Here is a 20,948-nt window from a genome sequence, read left to right on the forward strand (position 1 = left end):
TCTATTTTCCTACTTACTTAAGAATAAGCTTTTCTACAGCACTTTGTCCGATAAAACCAGAGTCTCTTAAATCCAAGGTATACTGATTGAAAATTTTTCCAGAATTAAGGAAATTAAATATTTCTTCGCCTGGATGATGATCAGGAATAGCATCAATTGTAACTGAAAATTTCTTTAGAAATTCTCTGAAAAAAAGAAGTTATTGAATACTGAACAGTTATACTGCATATAATTTTGCATTTAAAGATTGGGTGCAAAAAACCCTTTTCTTAGGACCACTATTAATCCCACATTAGAAGATGAACATAAGAACACATGTTCTGCTCTCCCACTTTTTGCTAGTATTGAATAGTTATAGTCCAAAGCCACTTAATGTGTCTGTGTGAAAAGACAAAAATGTAACTTGGCCTTAAAATCTGCCTTTCAAATCCACCCCAGATGGATTAAAAACCCATCATAGATTATTCACAGAGTAAATAACCATCAATGGCCCATTTATTTTAGGAAAACAAAATTTTAAAATGCATTTTTAATACAGCATACATCATGAAAAATGCTGTCCCTGTGCTCTTTTTTCCTCTGATTTTATTTATTTACTTATCCAGTTTTATTGAGGTATAACTGACATACAGAACTGTTTAGAATATACAGCATAAGGATTTGACTTCATACATCATGAAATGATTATGACAAGTTTAGTGAACATCCACCATCTCATACTGATACAACATTAAAGAAATAGGAAAATAAATTTTTTCTTGTGGGGAGAACTCTTAGGATTTACTCTCTCAACAACTTTCATACACAGCATAAAGCAGTGTTAATTATATTTCTCATGCTGTACATGACATCCCTAGTACTTATTTATCTTATAACTGGAAGTTTGTACATTTTAACCACCTTCATTCAATCTTCTCTCCCCCAAACCTTCTGCCTCTGGTAACCACAAATCTGATCTTTCTCTTTGAGTTTGTTTTTGAAGTATAACTGACCTACAATACTGTTAGTTCCTATTACACAACATCATATTGATTTTGTACTTCTATACATTGCAAAATGATCATCATAAGTCTAGTTATGATACACCACCGTTTACAAAGATATTACACATACCTGTGCTCTTCTAAGAGGCCATCTTCATCATCTGTACTGTCTTGATCACCAATTCTGATTGGGGATTTAATGCCTCGGCCCTGCCTTATGTCTTCCTGTAGTTGCTTCTGCAGTTCATCTAGCCTGAGAATCGAAAGAATGTTATAATAAATGGCTTAAACTAAAGATTTTTTTTATTTTTAGGGTATGTCTAAAAGCAGCACCAAAGAAAACTCTTATTAAAAGATTTGAATATTTCTTTACGGCTAGGACTTCCAAGAAAGATGTCCAAATCATTTAGAGATTGGAGGAGGAAAAACCACAAAGAATAAACACCACTGATTTGATTATCCCTCTAATCTTTAATGCTCATTGGACTTCCAGTAGACCAACAACCTGATAATGTTAACTAGGCTTTCTAGAAACAGTAGTCATCACCATTGTCACTGTGATTATCACCAACACCCAACACTTACTAAGCAGTTACTATGACACTGTACCAAGGACTTCATGTATTAACTCTTTTAACCCTCACAACAATTCCATGAGGTAGATTATTACCCATTTCATACATGAGGAAACAGGCATTAGAAAAGCTAACTTGCTCAAGCTCACAATGTAAGGAGCTGGGATTCAAAGCCAGAGTTTAGCTCTGGAGTCCTTGCTTATATTGCTTGCCAAGATTAAGTTACTTTAACCAAGGTCCTTGTTCCCAGCTCCAGCCCCACAGTAGATGAGTATAATACAACAGTAAATGACCAGTAAAGGCACTGCTCTATCACTACAGGAAAGAGTTAATCATCAGATCAAACTAGAACCTCTGCCTTTGGTCTGTGCAATGTTCAATTTTAAATAAGCAACTTCAGATCTGACATCACAAATCACATGAATTCATGAAACTTTTAAAGAATTTTACAGTTGACAGGAATTCCCTGGCAGTCCAGTGGTTAGGAATCCATGCTTCCCTTGCAGGGGGCACGGGTTCCATCCCTGGTTGAGGAACTAAGATCCCACATGCTGCACAGTGCAGCTAAAAATAAAAAAAGAAAAAAAAAAAAGAATTTTATAGTAGAGACAAATTTCTCCAGTTAAATTCAGAAAGGGGAATACTCCTCACTTACTAACTGTCTGCAATTCCTATGCTTAGCTACTTAAAGACACATATATACCAACTTCAAGCCAACTGAGGTTTCAGTGAATTTCTCTGCATTAGTTTCAAGGATAGTCTTTTAACTAATAAGGAATATTATTTTTCCCCTTTCATAAACAAAAGCAGTTTGCAACTAATTACATAAATATCATTGGGGTTATTATAATTCCCAAACTTTTTGATTTCTGTATCTGTGTGTGTGTGTGTGGGGGGTTATCAGTAATAATTCTAAACTTCTTCCTCAAAAGAGTAATTTGATGTAGAAATACCACTTCTGGTTATACTCGTTTCAAAACTTGGACTAGGACGGCATACAAATGTTTAACAAGTATGAAGATGCCACTTCATACCTGTTAGGATGGCTATCATTAAAAAACCAGAAAAACCAAGTGCTTGTGAGGAGGTAGAGAAACTGGACCCATGTGCACTACTGGTAGGAATATAAAATGGTACAGCCACTATGGAAAACAGTACAGCAATTCCTCAAAAAATTATGTATAGAATTACCATATGATCCAGCAATTCCACTTCTGGGTATATACACAAAAGAACTTGAAGTGGGTATCTGAAGAGACAATTTGTACACCCATGTTCATAGCAGCAAAATTTACAGTAGTCAAAAAACAGAGGCAACCCAAATGCGTCCATCAATAGATAAATGGATAAATAAAATGAGGTATATACATACAGTGGAATATTATTTAGCCTTAAAAAGGAACGAAATTGGGTCACTTGTAGAGACGTGGATGGATCTAGAGACTGTCATACAGAGTGAAGTCAGAAAGAGAAAAACAATTATTGTATATTAACGCATATACGTGGAACCTAGAAAAATGGTACAGATGAACCGTTTGCAGAGCATAGAGACACAGATGTAGGGAACAAACATATGGACACCAAGGGGGTAAAATGGCGGGGGGAGTGGTGGTGGTGGGATGAACTGGGGGATTGGGATTGATATATATACACCAATATGTATAAAATAGATAACTCTTAAGAACCTGCTGTATAAAAAAATAAATAAAATTCAAAAATTCAAAGAGAAAATTCTGACACATGCTACAACATGGATGAACCTTGAAGACAGTATGCTAAGTGAAATAAGCCAGTCATAAAAGGACAAATACTGTATGATCCCATTTATATGAGGTACCTAGAATAGTCAATTTCATAGTAACAGAAAGAGTGGTAGTTGCCAGGGGCTAGAGGGAAGGGGAGAATAGGGAGTTATTGTTTAACGGGTATAAAATTTCAGTTAGGGAAGATGGAAAATAAAAGTTCTGGAGATGGATGGTGATGATGGTTGCACAACAATGTGAAATGTATGGTAATGCCAGTGAACTATACATTTAAAAATGACTGAAATGGTAAATTTTATGTTATATATTTTTGTCACAATAAAAAAAAAACAAAAAAAATTTCTACCTATGCTTTTGATCAAGAACTTCAGCTACCAGATACCAGCTGCGGTAAGCAGAAAGGAATTCGTACTATTAATTAATGCAGTACGCCATAAAAACCAGGATCTTCTGATTCAGCCTGTAAATAAGAACACCTTATTTCTAACATAGTTGACAGCAAAACTGTTATAATAGCACTAGCACAAAATACATGCTAATTTCTCATGTTTTTTTAAGGTAAATTAAAAGCCAGCCATACAAACAGTATGTTAAATTTAGCAAGGTAGTCACGATGCTAACCTACCTTTGTGTGTCTTCCATCTCCTTCACTAGACGCTCTAAAGTATTTGTATAAGTTCCACTATGAACATGTTCCTAAAACAAGAAGAAAATTTGGGAATACTTTATAACATACCTTAGTAGAAGAATTGGGATGTTTTAAATTATTCAGAAGACTAAAAAATATTTTCTATTTCAATAACCTGGGCCAGGAGGATATCTTTCTTAAAAAGATAATTTTCACCATCATGCTTTAAATCTAGAATTTTGTACTGCAGGCAATTTGATTTTACCATCTATTAGGAAAGGCACTACTTATAAAAACCCTGCTAGCCTTAGGAACTGTCAACACCCAAGGGCTCCACAGCTACCCTGTCTTTATTTTTAAATTCTATTTTAGTGGAATTAAACTACTAATTTTTAGGTGTTACCATGAAACATTAACACCTTCCCCACCAAATTTTACACACATGAGAATTTAATTCAGCTTATTCCCAAGATAGAATGAAGCACTTTATAAATAAAATTGCACACCACAATTAACAACATTTCTACACTCTACCTTCATTTACAGCAGTGGTCTCCAAAGCAGGGGGTGTGCAAGGTGATCCATTGGGGTGCAGGAAGAAAATAATAGAACTTCTATTTATATGGAACTTCTATAGAAACTCCAGTAGAACTTACTCTATTGTAACTTCTATATAACTTATATAGGAAAACACTTTTTTCTTCTTCCTTTCAAATTCTGTTTTCTTCATATGCTTCAGAAAGTACATAGTAGTATAGTAGTACATGTATATAATCTATAGGTATACATATATATTGGGGTACATGCTCAAAATTTTTACTAATAAATGTGTGTGTGATCAAAAAAAGTTTGGAGACCACTGATTTACAGTTATAAAGCTGAAGATATGGAAAATCCATTAACCAAAAAAGAACTATACCACTTTCAGTCTAATTATAAGTTGTAACAAACAGTGAATTTTAAAGTAAGTTCTAACAATCTATCCCTCTTTCACTAGTCAATCCATCTTTCTCTCTTCAAGTAAAGATAAATGTCATAAAACTACTTACCGTATAGTCTGATGACTGAGATCTAAGCCCCTTAGAAAGAGCAGGAGGCTTTCCTGTAGTTGCAGGAGTCTGATTGAAGTTCAAAGCCATTATTTCTTCCAGTGATTTTAATGTTTCCTCTTCCTCATCACTGTCTAGGTTATAACCTAAACTTTCTTCATCACTATCAAAATCACCCCTTAGTTTTCTTTTCAGTGCATTGCTACCTGCATTGGAATTTCCTGAACTCTCTTTATCTGAAGGGGCTTTATCTGAAGGTGCTGTTGGGCTCGGAATACATGGCACAACTTCCAAAGCAGCCGGGGGAGACTTTGTAGCAGTGCCATATTCTGAATGCAAAGATCCCCCACAAATTTTCCCTGTAGATACGTTAGAATCAGCCTTATTAGTCTTTGCTTTGTGTTCCTTGTGTTTGGAGGACTCTGTAGAATGCCCAGAACATTCTTTAGATGAGGAACGCTCTTTATCTTTTTTAGGAACTGGAAGAGTGCAATTTTTAGCATTTAATGGAACCCGAGAGGAACCAGCACTTGGAACATGGGAAAGTAAAGGTAGAAGTTTTGTCTCCTGTGATGCCACAGAGCTAGCAGTTTTATTTTTCTGAAGGTTGCTAGCTTTTTTAACTGCAGACTTTTCCTGAGGTAAAGATAAGTGGGGTTTCTGTATCTTAGTCTCTTTGGTACTTGCCACACGAATTTGGTCACTATTCCTGGAAGAATGGTGCCCAGAATTTGAAGGTGCCAAGCCTGCAGAGGAGCAATCAGCTTCTTCATTCGGTTCCTTGGATATATCTTCCAAGCGCAATACACCACCAGGTGTCTTCAGTGCAATATGTTTTATAAATTTTTCTCTCTGATGTGGTCCATCAGGACGCTTCTCAAGGAAGGACTCTTTTGCTTTTGGCATTATAGATTCTCTTGTGCTTTTCAGATCTGAGTCCACAGAGTTCCTTTTTCTTTTGTCAGGGAATTTATTCTGCTTAGAGCCTGCTAAAATTTAATTTTTGCCAGATTAGTGAAAAGTATACTTTCCTATCTTATTAAAGTTTATTCAGTAAGTGTCTAGAATACCCTGACAAAATGTTTAAATTCTAAAAGATTAGGCTGAGATTATTAGCTACATATGGAATGAGGAAACAGAGTTAATATTTTATTTATTAATTGATAAATACTAGTGTCCATGAAATTTAGTCCAACGCTAATGACAAATGCTCATTTTCATTCAAAAGCTATTAAAAGTTTACCTCCTAAATAGAATTAGAGGTGTTACAACCCAAAACACTAAAAAACTGCATATCCGTATCAAGGAAAGGATCCTAAAGGCACTTTTCCTCAAAGTGCATATACTCTTTCTTAGACTAAAGCCTACCTGGTTCTAGAAATGTAACACTTTTACAGCTAAATTTATAGTACCTTAAAACAACATACACAATAACTAGTTGAAGGCAGAAAAATTTTAATTTCTCAAATAAAAAAAATTCCCCTAAGTCTTTTCCCCTAGTATTAAATTGTTTATTCTTTCCCATGTATCCCTCTAGTCTTCAGCTGTGTTAATGGGTTGAACTGTAGCTCCCAAAATGATATGTTGAAGTGTTAACTCCCAGAACCTCAGAATGTGACCTGAATTAGAAATAGGGTCTTTATAGGGGCAATCAAATTAAAATGAGGTCATTAGAGTGGGTCCTAATCCAACACAACTGGTGTCCTTATAAAAAGAGGAAATTTGGACATGGAGAAAGACATACAGAAGGAAGATAACATGAAGACACATAGGAAGAAGATGCCACGTGACTGGAGTGATGCACCTACAAGTCAAGGAATGCTAAGGATTGTAGACAAACGCCGGAAGCTGGAAGGTCAAGTAAAAGGAGTCTCCCCTATAGTTTTTAAGAGAGAGCATGGTCCTGCTGATAACCTTAGTTTGGGAATTCTAGCTTCCAGAATCATGAGACAATAAATTTCTGTTGTTTTAAGCCACCTAGGTTTAGGAACTTTGTTATGGCAGCCCTAGGAAACTAATACAACCTGTCTCTGTGTTAGGAGCTCCATCCAGAAGCACATATACCATCCAGAAGCACATATATTTGAGTTAACCAGTTTTTTTAAATTTCTGTGTTTAAAAATGTGATGTTTCATTAATTCACTCTTAAAATTTATTATTCATTAAAAATTCACTATTTATATAACTAGTATTCTCAAAATCAAATTTCTCTAACATGGACAGATATCCCCAAATTCTTAACAGCTTGATTTAAAAAACAAAAACCAAAAAAACTCAAGAGTTAAGCAATTATTTACATAACCTGATCAATACATACTCTGGAAAACTCAATTTATAAGAATGAAAAATCAATTAATAAATAAATGCTCCTATCTACATTCTTCTACAGATATTTTTATTACCTGAGAAATCATTCCATGCCCACTAAGTTTTCTGGGGTTAAATGTCTTATAAAAAAGGACAGAGGTCCCTTATAGGGCAGGATGAGAAATCAGATAACTAAGAAAAAGAGAAGACTTACACTGATTATCTTAAGTTTGGGGGTTACAAAAAAGCTACAGAGCTGCCAATTTGAGTTTTGCTCCATTTCCTTAGAGAAGTCAATTTATACACAGCTAGTAATGAGGGGAAATTCCTGCTTTGTTTAAGAAGTAAAGACTTACCTAGGAGGAAAGAAAAACTGTGGGCAAAGTTTAGGAAAAATCAGCTTATTATTATTTTTTTAAAGTGGACGGTGTTTTTTTTTTTTTTTTATGTATTTATTTTACTTTTGGCTGCATTGGGTCTTTGTTGCTGCGTGCGGGCTTTTCTCTAGTTGCAGCGAGCAGGGGCTCGTCTTCACTGCCATGCGCGGGCTTCTCTTGTTGCAGAGCACAGCCTCTAGGCGCACGGGCTCAGTAGTTGTGGCTTGCGGGCTCTAGAGCGCAGGCTCAGTAGTTGTGGCGCACAGGCTTAGTTGCTCTGCAGAATGTGGGGTCTTCCCAGACCAGGGCTCGAACCCGTGTCCCCTGCATTGGCAGGCAGATTCTTAACCACTGAGCCACCAGGGAAGCTTATTAATAAATAAGTTTATTAATAAATCAGCTTATTAAGAGCTTTTAACATCTAGTGTTAAGAGGAGAGGGTGAATTGGTACTACAGGTCTCCTTTTGCAAGCTCTCTAGGGCAGTAATGTAACTATAAACATTTCATGATTCTTTTCATACTTCTTGTACAGCCTGTAGGCTGAATGTTTGTTTTACAACACTTCAAATATCTATTAACATATAAAATGCTCAGATAAGATAGGGACTGAATTTGTAAAAAGAAAAAAAGGAAAACTCCAAATGCTCAATAGGGGATTGGTTATTAATAAATTATGGAATAAACTAGGGAGGGATTAAGTTGGTCCTCAGAATTCAGCCAAAGGACAGGGCTCTGGAAGATCAAAGAGCTAAATGCCTACCCTACCAACATTTTTGAAATCCCTGAACTTGTGTGTGATTAATGAATGTGTGATTATGTATATCACCACAACTGTTAAGTGTAGTTAGCAGTAATATAAATATAACATAATATTTGGATTATTAATATCTATTCATTATTTATCTATCAGATTAAGATAAACATTCTTCATGTTATCTAGAGTGAAAAATCCCCTTATGCCCTTTATATTCTGTTGATATTCAACTGAAGTATAAATGTATGCTTACTGAGATTACAACACCATAATTATTAATGAGGATTATGAAAACATGCAAACATATTAGAAATAAAAATACAAGTGGGGGCTTCCCTGGTGGCGCAGTGGTTGAGAGTCCGCCTGCCGATGCAGGGGACATGGGTTCGTGCCCCGGTCCGGGAAGATCCCCACATGCCGCGGAGCGGCTGGGCCCGTGAGCCATGGCCGCTGAGCCTGCGTGTCCGGAGCCTGTGCTCCGCAACCGGAGAGGCCACAACAGTGAGAGGCCCGCGTACCGCAAACAAAAACAAAAACAAAAACAAAAACAAGTGAAGGCAATTACCTTAAACCTGCCTCTGAAAATATGTAGAAAGCATCCTTTTCAAGCAGTGTTCAAGAATGCGGGAAACAGTATATGGGAAACTACTTTAGTCACCACTGATGAAATCTGCAAACCCATGAACTGAAGAGAATTTTTATCTTAGTCATTATCAGAGAAAAAAATGCTGAACAGAGCTTGGTGGCAACACCACCACCAGTGGTCCCTTATACTAGCAGAGCTAGCCTAAAGATACTTTGTTTTCCATTCACCTCAGTGCAAAGTGATCATTTATTTAGTGTTACAAATATGTAACACAGTACAGGAGCAATCTCAGGGCTCATGGCTGAGAAATTATTGTTCTTGTACTATAATGTCAAAATCCACTAAAATTTGATCACTAAAACCAACAATACTGTAAAATTTTTAAAAATTAAAAAATACATAAAACCTCAAATTTATTCTTTTATCCTAGAAGGTCCTTCTACAATAGTAAAATATGATTTCAGCCTTGGCTGCAGATGGATTTTAAGACTCAAGATCACTTGGTCAAAATGCAGTACACCTCTAGAATGTATAAAAAACAGAGTTTTACATGAAACCTGAAGAAGCATGAGTTAGAACTGTCTCTCTGTACCTATTTTTTCATCTCTAAAAGTAACCACCTTATAAGGATGTGAATCAAATGATTAAAAGCATGGCACACAGTAAGTGCTCAATAAATGTTGGCTATTATCACTATGTCCAATGTATCTTACTGACTGGAAATTTATGTCCATTTTTCAAAGTCTGCAGTTATAGCAGAAAAAGAAATTTGATACACCAGACTATTCTGAACAGTCGGCATTTCTGGGGGCCTTTTATTTTCTATTTTATACATTTCTGCGGTGTTTGAATTTTACACTGTTCTATCTTCTAGTTAAAAAAGAATACTTTAAGAATTACTGAATTAACAGTAGCTGTTTGTTATTATGTATTTTCTCAATCAACAGTTACTGAAAGTACAAATTAATATCATGTAGGTGTCCTTGAATTTGATATTAAAAAGGGACCTTTGTATTTGAAATATTAAGAAACAGTTTTGGACCTTGATAACAGTTTCAAACTTAAACAAAGCATCTATAATATCAAGACCTCAGTCCGTAATTCCAAGAATTTAAGATTATGCTTCTTAATGTAGCCAAGGATTCAAAAGTAGAACACTGAGTACCAATATGAGAAGCACACTGTTAGGAACTCTTGAAGAAGGCAGAGAAGAGTCAAGACAAACCACTGTTTACACATACTGAATTCAAGAACTATTCCTTCTGAATATAACATTACCAAACTTTTAACTAATCTGAGACACCCAATTTACCTCTAGGAAGGAAACTGCATATTTAAACAAATTTAAGTAAAAAACAGTGCCATTAAGATGTAAATTTATTTAAAATTCTGAAATTTAATTTTGATTCTACCTGAGGCAGGTTCCCATGAATCAGAAGAGGATCTTTTTCTTGAGAGAGGTCCATTTTCCTATTAGCAAAATGAGAAGAAATTAATTAGGAGTTGGGAACAGTCAAGAATGTGAACTTTTCTTCATAATATTTGAACACAGATTTCTAGACTGAATAAAGCAAGCACCAAATTTGGAGGTAAACCCAAACTTCTATAATAAAATATTTTAAATTCTTAAGTCTTTTCATAAAAATGAAGTACATTTGTATCATATGTAAAAATGTCAGTTTTCATAATGTAAATTTAGAAATTTTTATTAATAGCTCAAGATTAATATTAGAGCACTGTACTGTACTATTTTAATAAAGAAATAGCCTAATATTTGCCTATCAAATGGCTACAACTCACTCTTCAACACTTCTGTTTAGGTACTGATACACCACCAAACACTGAAATGTTATGAAAATGGACCAAATGTTACTAACTTCTATTGATCATTAGCAAATCTCACTGGTAAAGGCACCAAATTCCTTGCAAACAAACCCATGAGTTTACAAATATAATTTTCCAGCAGTATAAAATACAACTCCATTCACTCTTAGAATGTCATAGTTTGGTTTATATTTGGTCCATCTGGTTTTAAAATTTCATAGTACCTTATCAACATAGCACTTTCTTGATATCTCATCTTCCTTTAGTTGCTCTGTATGTAGAGAAGCTTTCTGAAACAGATGTACTTAACAACTTGACTTTCCAGGGGACAGGAACAGCTTTTATGCTAATTCTCAAAACAGAAGTTTGATGAGCTTAAGATGTATCTGGATAGTTTTCATCATATTCTAAGTTTTCTAAGACCCAGACTCAACTACTTAAGACATATAACCTAAGCCAGTGATTTTCAAACTTTAAAGTGCAGCAGAATAATCTGGTAGGCCTGTTAATTGCAGATTACTGGACTCTACTTCAGTTTCTGGTTCACTGGGTTTGGAGTGGGGCCTGAGAATCTGCATTTCTAACAAGTTCCTAGGTGATGCTGATGTTGCTAGTCCAGGAACATTTTGAGAACCTCTGTTCTAAACCATTTCCTGTTGTTTTAGATTTTCCATTCCCTCAAGAATCTCCCTTTAGTGCAGCCTAACTTAAAAATAACTGCATTTGTCTAAAAAAAAAATGCTTACTTTCCTGATTAAGAAAGATCTTTGTTCCTGGTCTGAAAAAATTATGGGCAAAAAACAATGCTTTACTAAGCGTGACGGACAGTTGGAGGAAATTTAATGAAACTAGCTTCTATACAAACTGTGTATCAGTATTTCCCTAACAAAAGGTACCAAACTGTTTCTTGACAATTATCAAACATTTTTAGATTTAGTATTCTAAATATGATAAAATAGTAGCCAAGCTAATTCAGCATTTATTGCACATACCAGGTTTGAAAGATTACTATTTCCGGCTGTGACATCATTCTGTTTACTCTGTTCCTGCCTTGGTTTGCATCTTCTTCCTATACTAGAGGATTTTAAGGAAAGAGTGCTTGCTGCTGAGAAAGAATTTTCTGAGTTGATTCTCTGCTCCATTTGCTCCCTTCTCAACCTCTTTAGTTCTCTTTCTTTGCAGTAAGAAGCTAGAGACAACTGGAACTTAGCTCCCAGTGGGCTTTCTCCTGGGTGGTGCCTGGATAGGCTGCTCCTGCTGCTAAGACTTCTGGAGCTGTTCTTGAAGATGTCGGCTTCTGTCACCGCAGCCTGCTTTTTAGAATCTGCACTGATTTTGCCTCGATCTCCATCATTCTTCTCCCTGCTATTTTCATGAATGAAATGTGACTTCCTTCCCTCTGGAGACTGATGTTTTTTCTTCGACTCTTTTGACAAGAGATATGAAGGAGGAACATATTTTGTAACTGCCTTTGGACATCTGGTGGCCAGTGACACACAAGGCTGACGTGACTCACGTACACCATGATCTCTATGGTGCTCTTTAACACCTTTCATGAATGCCTCTAAGACGGGGCTCTTTTCTGATGGCACCCTTTTGGGTTTAGATCTTTTTGGTGAGGATAGTTTCCTTTCAAATTGCTCTGTTCCACTGATGGACAATCCACTTTCTCCATATTTGATGTTCGATTTTTGTGGAGAATCCAACATATGTCTATCTAAATAGCCAATTAAAACACATACACATTGTATGTTATTAAAAATAGCACAAACTATTACATTTGTATATTTATGATAAATTATTATACTTAAAATATTAAGCTATCACAAAAGTTTTCAAATTGGTAATTAAATGATACACATATTATTGGGGGGGAATTAAGACATGATTTAATAGCCTTACTTTCACAAATCTCCCTTTTGTTACATCATGTAAGCTCCCTATAGCTCCACTTATGAAATAAGTTACTTTAATACAGAATCAAAATAGTATACATTATGAACATTATTAACTGGTATATTTTCAATTAAGAAAGCCTAACAGCAAAAAGTTTCTTCATGATGTTTAGAACTTGTTTATCTTTGTAAACAACACTGCATCTTCTTTACATTTTCTATTTTGAACACCATGTTTAATCAAATTAATTAGAGTTTAGAGTAGATTTAAAAATTGACTCCATCTTCCTCCCCAAAAGATCCCACAAAAAATGCATTAACAGTATACATACCTTGTTTTGAAGCTGGTTTGAAGAAATCTATAATTGACTGCTTCCTGAAAATAAAAGCATAACTAATATGGGATCACATTAGCAAATATTAAAACTTCAATAATTCAGATTAAGTGGAGAATATTAGTAGATTTATAGACTATAGGCTGAATTTCACTATCTGGTTTAATCAAATTCTGACAATGACAATAATGCTTTGCTAAGATGATTATAAAAAATTTTAAAAATTAAATTCAGCACTTCCTGTAGGAGTAAATTTATAAAAGCAGTATTGAGGTTTATATACTCTATAGTACTAAAATGATAAGACTAGAGTATGGATCTAAGGAATTGGTAGAGTATTTCCTAGGACTGAAAAGCTTGTTGCTATGTGGGAGAAGAAAAGAACTTGAGGGGATCTGATCCTATTCCTTGATATTTCCAGTGCCAGGTACAAAATAATGCTCAATAGATGTTTGCTGAATGAATAATGGAGATTATAAAAACTAAGTAAAACCTGAACAGACTCATAACAAGAGTAGATGGTAGAATGGCAAATATGGGTGATTCTGCTGGTCTGGAGAGGCAGATGAAGAGTGTGCTGGGCAAAAGGAAGAAAGGATCAAGTTCTAACCTTATACTATACACTTTATACATTACAGTTAGATGTTAATCTAAGTAACAGCAAAAACTGGAATGAATCGTGTTTCAAAATCTTAATTTTTTACTAAGAATTCTTAAGATATTTACGAAAATAATGCGTTGCCTGGGAAAAACACAGAGGAAGGAGAAAGTTAACAAGAATAACAAAAACCAAACTGTTTTAATTTTTAAGGGTTTCTGCATCCTACAACGAACACAAAGTGAAGTAGGACCATATTACCATAATTTTTATTCTGATTTGTTCATGTGTTTAGAGTTGTCAACTGCATAGAGGGATGTTATTATATGTTGAGCAACAAACCACCTTTCTGGCAAATTTTGCTAAAATGTATTCATTTTAGCTGAAAGAAAATAAGCAGTAGATGAGTTTCCCTAAATATTTATCCACTATGAGCTTGGAATGCTCAGAGGAAACTTGAACAATCCAAGTCCTTTGAAGGTTATGCTTCTTCTACATCTTGTACTCTTTACTTGCCACATTAGAATAGCAATGCCCATTCTTAATGGTTTACTGAGAGTCCACAATGTTTGTCTGAGATGCTGGTAGAAAAGCTAAGCAGCTATGAAATGAATGAGTGGGAATCTATGCATTTTTTTCATAAAATAAATTATATCAGAGGGTAAAAGAAGAAATACTAGAGGTCTGCAAAGGGGAGAAGGATGATGCCTTCAGTTACTGGTTGAATAAAAGATGAGAAAGGACTAAAAAGCAGCTAATTAACTCAAAACAATACTGAATGTTTTTATGTTAATTACTAAAAGTAACACTGTATCTCTTCCGTAAAGTATTACATCTTTTTGGTTAATACACCTGAGAGAAAAATGGTTTTGGGTAAAACATACAAGAAACCTGTAAAACAACCATGAATGTGACTTTCAAGAAAGAACAGTCCCCTAATTTCATATGCACAGAAAGGTCCATTACTTATTTATAACTAATTAAACTAATTATAACTAATTAAAAAATTATTTGTAACAGCACACAAACCCTTATCTGAAACTTTTGGGGCCAAATGTGTTTTAGAATTCTAAATCTTTTTTTTTGGATGCATTATGTAAAGCCCCCAGTGGGGTCTGAGACTGCACCCTGTAAGCAAACACATTAATATTTCTCCAGCAAAACTTACAAACACTCACACCTAATGAGATAAAGACCATCTATAGCCTTCCCTTAATTCTGGTCAGGTTTGGCTGCCAAGTTAGATGTGGTGCCAAACTTATTGAAAACTTTCGATTTTCATAGCTTTCTGAATTAAGATAAGGGGTTGTGGACCTGTACCACAGTATCTGAAGATACATTTTCTATTAAACTTACGTTACAAGCTTTTAAACTTAAAATAAAAAAGACAGTACCAAGTGCGTAGAGAATTTAAACATGTTTTATTGTCAGAGGATGTCATTTGATTAAACTCCCCATCTCATTACATAGCCCCCACAAAATCTTTACAAAAAAACCTGGCCTCTTGGAGAGGCGTAAAGTTACTGAAGGAGAAAACATATCACATTCCAAATCTGCATGTTTTTAAATTAAGACTTATCGTGCGTAGTGGACTTTGAAGCAATTCGTGGAAGGATTTCCCTCATCACATCTTACATAATTTCACCCACAATACAGAAAAGGCTTATACTATTCAACCACTAGGATCAGTAAAACTGACAGCGTACAGAAAACCACTTAAATATGCATTTAGCAGTCAGGGCCCCAGGTCCAGCTAAAGTAAAGGACAAAAATCACGTTCCACCTAAGGCGGGTGGTCCGTAGCCAACCAGGCTGTGGTCACTAGACCAAGAACAGCGTCCCAACTACAGAAAAGGAGACTCCAGCTCCCAGCAGCCCCCGCGCGGAGGCGGGGCGGTGGTGTGCCAGGCCCCGGACGCGGAGGCCTGAGCTCGCGGAGGATGGCGGGAACTGGAAGAGAGGCCGCTCGCAGTCCTCCCTCATACCCTTGCCCCCGCGACCCGGCCCCTTCTCAAGCCCTCTGCACGGTACCTGTCCCCAGGACTCTCTGTTCTCTTTCCCGCTGCAGCAGGGGCGGTACTACCGGGTCTCAGATGGCAGCGCGGGGGCGACGACCCCGGGGCTGGGGATGAGGGGAAACCTGGCCTAGCGGGCATGCAGCGCCTTGTCATGTCGGCGCCGCTGGCGACGGCGGCATGTGCTGTGGCTGGAGAAGTTGGGTGCGTGGTTGCCGTCTTGCTGCTGGGACTCGGGGAGGCTGTCGGAGCAGAGGTGGGCGGCACCCCCTTCTCTCTTCATGGCGGTTCTCTCTCTTCGGAAGTGACTCCGGTGTGAGCGGGAAGGAACCTGAGGACCAACAGGAGGCGGGTCTTACTTGAAGCCTCGCGTTCTGACTGGCTGTCAGGGCGGTCATTCCTGTCGTGGCGCAATGGAAAGCCGCAGCCTCTCAGGAGAAGGCGGGGTTTCGGTGAGGGGGAGGAGAGAAGGAAAACTGCCCCCCGTCACGTGCACGGGGACGGGGGCGCGGGGGGTGGGTGGGGTGGGGGCTCAGCGGCCTCTGGGCCGCGTCGGCTTCGGCGGGCGCGTGGGGGCGGGCGCGTGGGGGCGGGCGGGCAGGCGCAGGCAGCAGAGCGCGCTGCGGCAGCTGGCGACACCCATCTTGAAAAGGGCGAGGGGCGAGTCAAACCCCGAGCTCGGTAGCTGACCTCAATGAAGATGGCCAACAGTTGGGCTTCCAGTGTCATACAGTTGTGCCTCAGAAATCCCCAGCTGTTCATTACATCGTCTCTTTAACATCTTAGGCCAAAGTGCCCTGACGCTGTCACCATTTCCTCGGTAGTCTGCACAGCCCAATCTGAAGACTTGTTCATTCTGTGAGGGTTCTGCTAAGTGCTGGGGGTGGCTCCTTTTTCTCTTTCTTTTAAAGAAGGAAAAAAACCTCATTGAAATAAAGACTTTTTATTCCACAAACGCATTTTGTTTCTCAGTTGCTGAAATGAGTTATCCATAAAACCTCTGCAGCCAGATTCCTGGGAGATTTCTGAAAGGAACATAGGCTCAGCTTTCAATTACCCATGTTAAGCGTGGAGAGCATAGGTTAGTGAAAACTGCCAGCAGCCTCCAGTCCTCCTTTGCAAAGGGCTTGTGCTTTGGAGGCTGTTAGCGTTTTCCCTACAAACTGAGAGGCTGGTCAGAGTATCTCTGAGCTTGTTTCCACATCTATAAAATGGGCATTCTACTTTTCTGGGCAATTGTAAACCATAAAAATGGTAAGCAATGCAAAGTGCACAGCTCAGAGTCTCTCATGTAATAAGTACTGGGCAAATTAGTGTTCCCTTCCCTTGTTCTTTAGGCAGACTCTTACACTTTAACTTACTACAAAATCTTCCAGAGACAGGTCAGATATTATAATAACTATTAACCAAAATATCAATCTCAAGGTTGTTCAAGCCTTAACTGTCAGGCCTGTTCAAGCAGTTGGATGGAACAAAATCTTAAATGACAGAATTTAGACGGGTCTTTAAAGTTTATTGTACTCAGATTTAACTGCTTTGCTAGCTAAGCATGCCTGACTGGCCTCAAATTCACCTCCTTCCCTTCCCCGTTAGCCTTCAGGAGGAAGAATTAATGAGGAACAAAGTGGCTAACAGGGTGGCAAAGTGGAGGTTAGAAGGTAAACTGAACGTACAGGTCTCTCATTCATCCCCAAAGTATATATCCATAGGTATATACTAGGTAGCAGGGATGCAAGAAAGGAAATACTGAAATAGGCATTTTTCTGCTCCTAATACTTGAGAAGTTACTGTACCTAGCATTGTTTCTTAGATTAAAAAAATATAGTAAATGCTCAAAATGTGTTGAATGAATAGTGCCTTATATGTTTGTTTATTCAGGGCTTTTCACACATATTATTTCCAATCTCTTGTCTTATTGTGTTCTGTTGGATGTTACTACACTAGCAAGCTCCTGTTTCTATAACAGCACATCTACAAAACATTTAATCTGATTCATTTCATTGCATGCTTGGATCATAAAAAACAGTAATGCATAAAAACACATTCTGCATAATCAATTAGTTGCTTTTCTTGGATTATAGTATTTGAATCATCCAGCTTCCAAGGTGTCGCTTTAAAGTCTATACTCATGCTACCAAACAATAGTTTTTGGATTTTCTTAATCTGAGCAACAGATTATGGAGTTAAGTGAGGCAAGAAATCCCTAGATCAATAAATGGAGACGGAGTCATAACGAAAACACGATTTAAAAAATCTCTTCTTAACAGTGAAGTAGTTATCCAAATCCTCAGTAAGCATCAAGGCTCTTCTTTGTTTAAACTGTGTTTGAGAATGATACAGATTTGGGTTGCAGGGTGAAATATACTCAACATACCAACCGGAACTGCCGGGAGCCTCTAAGACTCTTCCTACCCCCACTGCCACCCCCAAATAGTGCTGGTCAGTCTATTATGTGTTTATATCCCTTCTCTCACTTTGAATTTGTGTGTGTGTGTGTGTTTGTGTATGTGTATACACACATACATACGCTGTGTGCACACACATAGTTAATGTAAGGGATTTTTACACATTACTTTGTAGTGGGCTGGACATAGATGGCCTGGAAGCTGTACACTAGGTGAAAGACGTTAAAGAGCCAGGTATTTGCACGTGAGGAGACCAGGGGAGAGAAAAACAGGGGTGGGGCTGCAGGAAGAAGATGATGAATAAAGTAGACAAGACTGAATTAGAGACTTAAGACAAAACTTCAGCCAGGATTGGAAAAGTAATTTAGAGAAATGAAGACCGGATGACCATAAAAGGCTAGTTGGAGAAGATTTCTGGGCATGGGGATGAGGAAGCAAAGATCACAGGAATGGAGTGGCTTCTAGGCCTGAGGCTTCTGTGGGGTACCCCTCAGCTCAGTTTAGCACCCTGAGCTGTTAAAGACAATAGGAGGAGCACAGACTCTGGCCTTGATGGGAAGGGATGGGGCAGAAACAATGTTACGTGCACGACAGATCAAATCTGCTGGGAGCCTCAAGCCCAACGTGGGAGTCCTGAGAGGAGTGACAGTATAGCTGATGCCAGAGATCCCAGCAGTCACAAAGAGAGACAACTATTTAGGGAGATTGGCTCACGCTGTACCTTAGCAGGCAGGGGCTAAGAGAACAAAAAGTCAGTAAGTTGTGCAGAATGTTACTAATAAGCAGGGAACTCTACCTTTTGATTCAACAGTAATGATATACTTTTGCTCTGAGATTGCTGCACTCTGGAATAAACCCCAAGGCTCTTGTTGGAGGGTGCTCCACGGCAGGCGAGAGACAATGATGGGTTTGCTGCAGAGCAAGGCAGCTCTTTGATGGTGGCCAAGAATGTGTGTGTGGAGGGGAGGGTAGAGGGTGACCTGGGAAAGGGGATAAGGAACAGACTCAGAAAAACAGGAAATAATTAACTTGAAAGCCTGACAGAGAAAGACCACGTGATAATCTGAAGGAGGGAAGGCGAGCTCCAGCGTCTCGAGATCTGCACAAATCACTTTGCGAATGGATGCTGAACTCAAAACTGCCTAACAAGTGCTTGGAAAAAGCACTAGCTTGGGTCTTAGGGGCTGCTGGGGAAAAGCCAAATGTAATATAACATAATGTCATGTCATGAAACCTAAACTTCCTGGGGGTAATTAGTAAAACTGTGCAGAAGCAGATCTAATGTTAAGGAAAGTAAGTTTCTTGTTATTTCATTATGGAATGGTGCAAGATAGAGTTTCCCACACTTTAGAACACGAGTAACATATTTGTAAATTTTGACATACCTGAATGTTTCCTATATTAATAGTTAATTAATATTTTTCTGTAAATCACTTTTTAAACTTAAATACAATTATTTTAGAAGAAAACTTAAAATCATTTCCACAAGTGGAAAATCAGTATCACTTGGAAAGGGATATCTTTTCAAATGGAAGCTAACTCTAAAAACTAACAAATAACTGAATAATAACTAGAAAAAAGTCTCCATGTTTCTTCTAGAGACATCTTGTTTTCTATTGGTGGTAGGTATAGATTATTACCCATACATCTGAAATATAAAAGACTCTTTGGGAAATATTGGTTTTGGGAATTCCAGCCTGGAATCAGGTGTTTTTCACACTGGGTTAACAACCCATTAGGTTTTGAAATTGGTGTAATGGGTCACAGACCACATGAAAAGAAAAAAGAAAGAGAGACAATGGAATAGAGAGTATTGATGCACTGCATACAGTGTATGAGTATGTGTTTTGCAAGACTGTTACTTATTCAGTTGTACATATATATTTTATATGGCAGTGATGTAAAAGGTATTCCTGTGGCCCTACTGTAGGTGGTGGCGTAAACTTTTGAAAGTTGTTGCTGTAAGCTGTATTCATATTTCACACTTCTGTGTATTGGTGGCAATGAACAGCAGAAGCTGCTTGGGGGGCAAAAGATGGGCTTTCTTTGGTCACTCCTGCTGTTGGGATGACATAACTCCGGCTCTCCTTATGCCCTTTTAAGACCATACCCTCGAGGAGTGGGGGAGGATTGTAGAGAGGCAGACTGTCTCTCCAAAGAAGCTTTCCTTTACCCCTCCCTGGCTGTAATAGTTTCAAGATGGGGAGGAGCGGCTGAAGTCCTATCAATCCCTCCTTGTCCTCAGTAATCTTGAGACTGCGAGGGAGAAATGGGAGAGAAGGGAGAATGATACAAAAGAGGTGGAAAGACCTTATATCCCTTACCAACTTGCCCCTCACATAAAACCCCACCACCCTGGAAAGAAGAGCATCTGTTGAGGATAGTACATATGATCTCACACCTTTGCAATGCTCTTCCCAGAATTCATCACACCTACTATCATGACCCATAAAACCTTTCTTTATCGGGCTCAGACCTGCCCCTTCAGAGTCATTCTACCACCACCGTCCTTAAGCTGTAAACTTCCACAGTACCAAAATACTGAACTCTCTATGCCAGGCATGATAAGACGGCCTCCTGAAGGAGCCATCCTTCATCTCCTTCTTTTAGCTCCCAAAGAGGTTTTTGTTTTTTTTTTAAGATGTGGGGTAACATTTAAAAATCAAGAGATTTCCCACAAAATTCTAGATTTCTGGCTTCAAGAATTACAAAGATCGGTCTCACATTTATGTCTACAGGGGCTAGGTAGACAATATAAGTACGCGAATCAGGTCAGTTCAAGGCCCCCGCAGGCTGCTTGGCCACGCAAAATGGATGCCAAGGCAGCAATATATGGAGTAATTTAGCTGAACT

The 20,948-nt window shown here is 37.9% G+C and overlaps 1 protein-coding gene across 3 annotated transcripts in view; it reads right to left on the reverse strand.

The window, feature by feature from the left end:
- SLF2 (SMC5-SMC6 complex localization factor 2) overlaps positions 1 to 16,170 on the reverse strand; it is a 43,093-nt gene extending 26,923 nt beyond the window's left edge. Inside the window, exons 1-8 of one of the 3 annotated variants that reach the window (XM_081252984.1) lie at positions 15,707 to 16,170; positions 13,075 to 13,118; positions 11,840 to 12,564; positions 10,436 to 10,493; positions 4,999 to 5,984; positions 3,947 to 4,017; positions 1,114 to 1,236; positions 18 to 185 (exon numbers count right to left, since the gene is read on the reverse strand). In XM_081252984.1, coding sequence (XP_081109110.1) covers positions 18 to 185; positions 1,114 to 1,236; positions 3,947 to 4,017; positions 4,999 to 5,984; positions 10,436 to 10,493; positions 11,840 to 12,564; positions 13,075 to 13,118; positions 15,707 to 15,846 — 2,315 coding nt within the window. In that variant the 5' untranslated portion in view covers positions 15,847 to 16,170. Of the gene's footprint in view, positions 1 to 17; positions 186 to 1,113; positions 1,237 to 3,946; positions 4,018 to 4,998; positions 5,988 to 10,435; positions 10,494 to 11,839; positions 12,565 to 13,074; positions 13,119 to 15,081 lie in introns of those variants that run through there. The other 2 variants (XM_081252983.1, XM_081252985.1) reach the window with 2 other exon arrangements.
- Between the last annotated feature and the right edge of the window lie 4,778 nt (positions 16,171 to 20,948).

The sequence above is a fragment of the Mesoplodon bidens genome, assembly GCF_964165515.1.
Source record: "Mesoplodon bidens genome assembly, chromosome: 1".
Lineage (NCBI taxonomy): Eukaryota > Metazoa > Chordata > Mammalia > Artiodactyla > Ziphiidae > Mesoplodon > Mesoplodon bidens.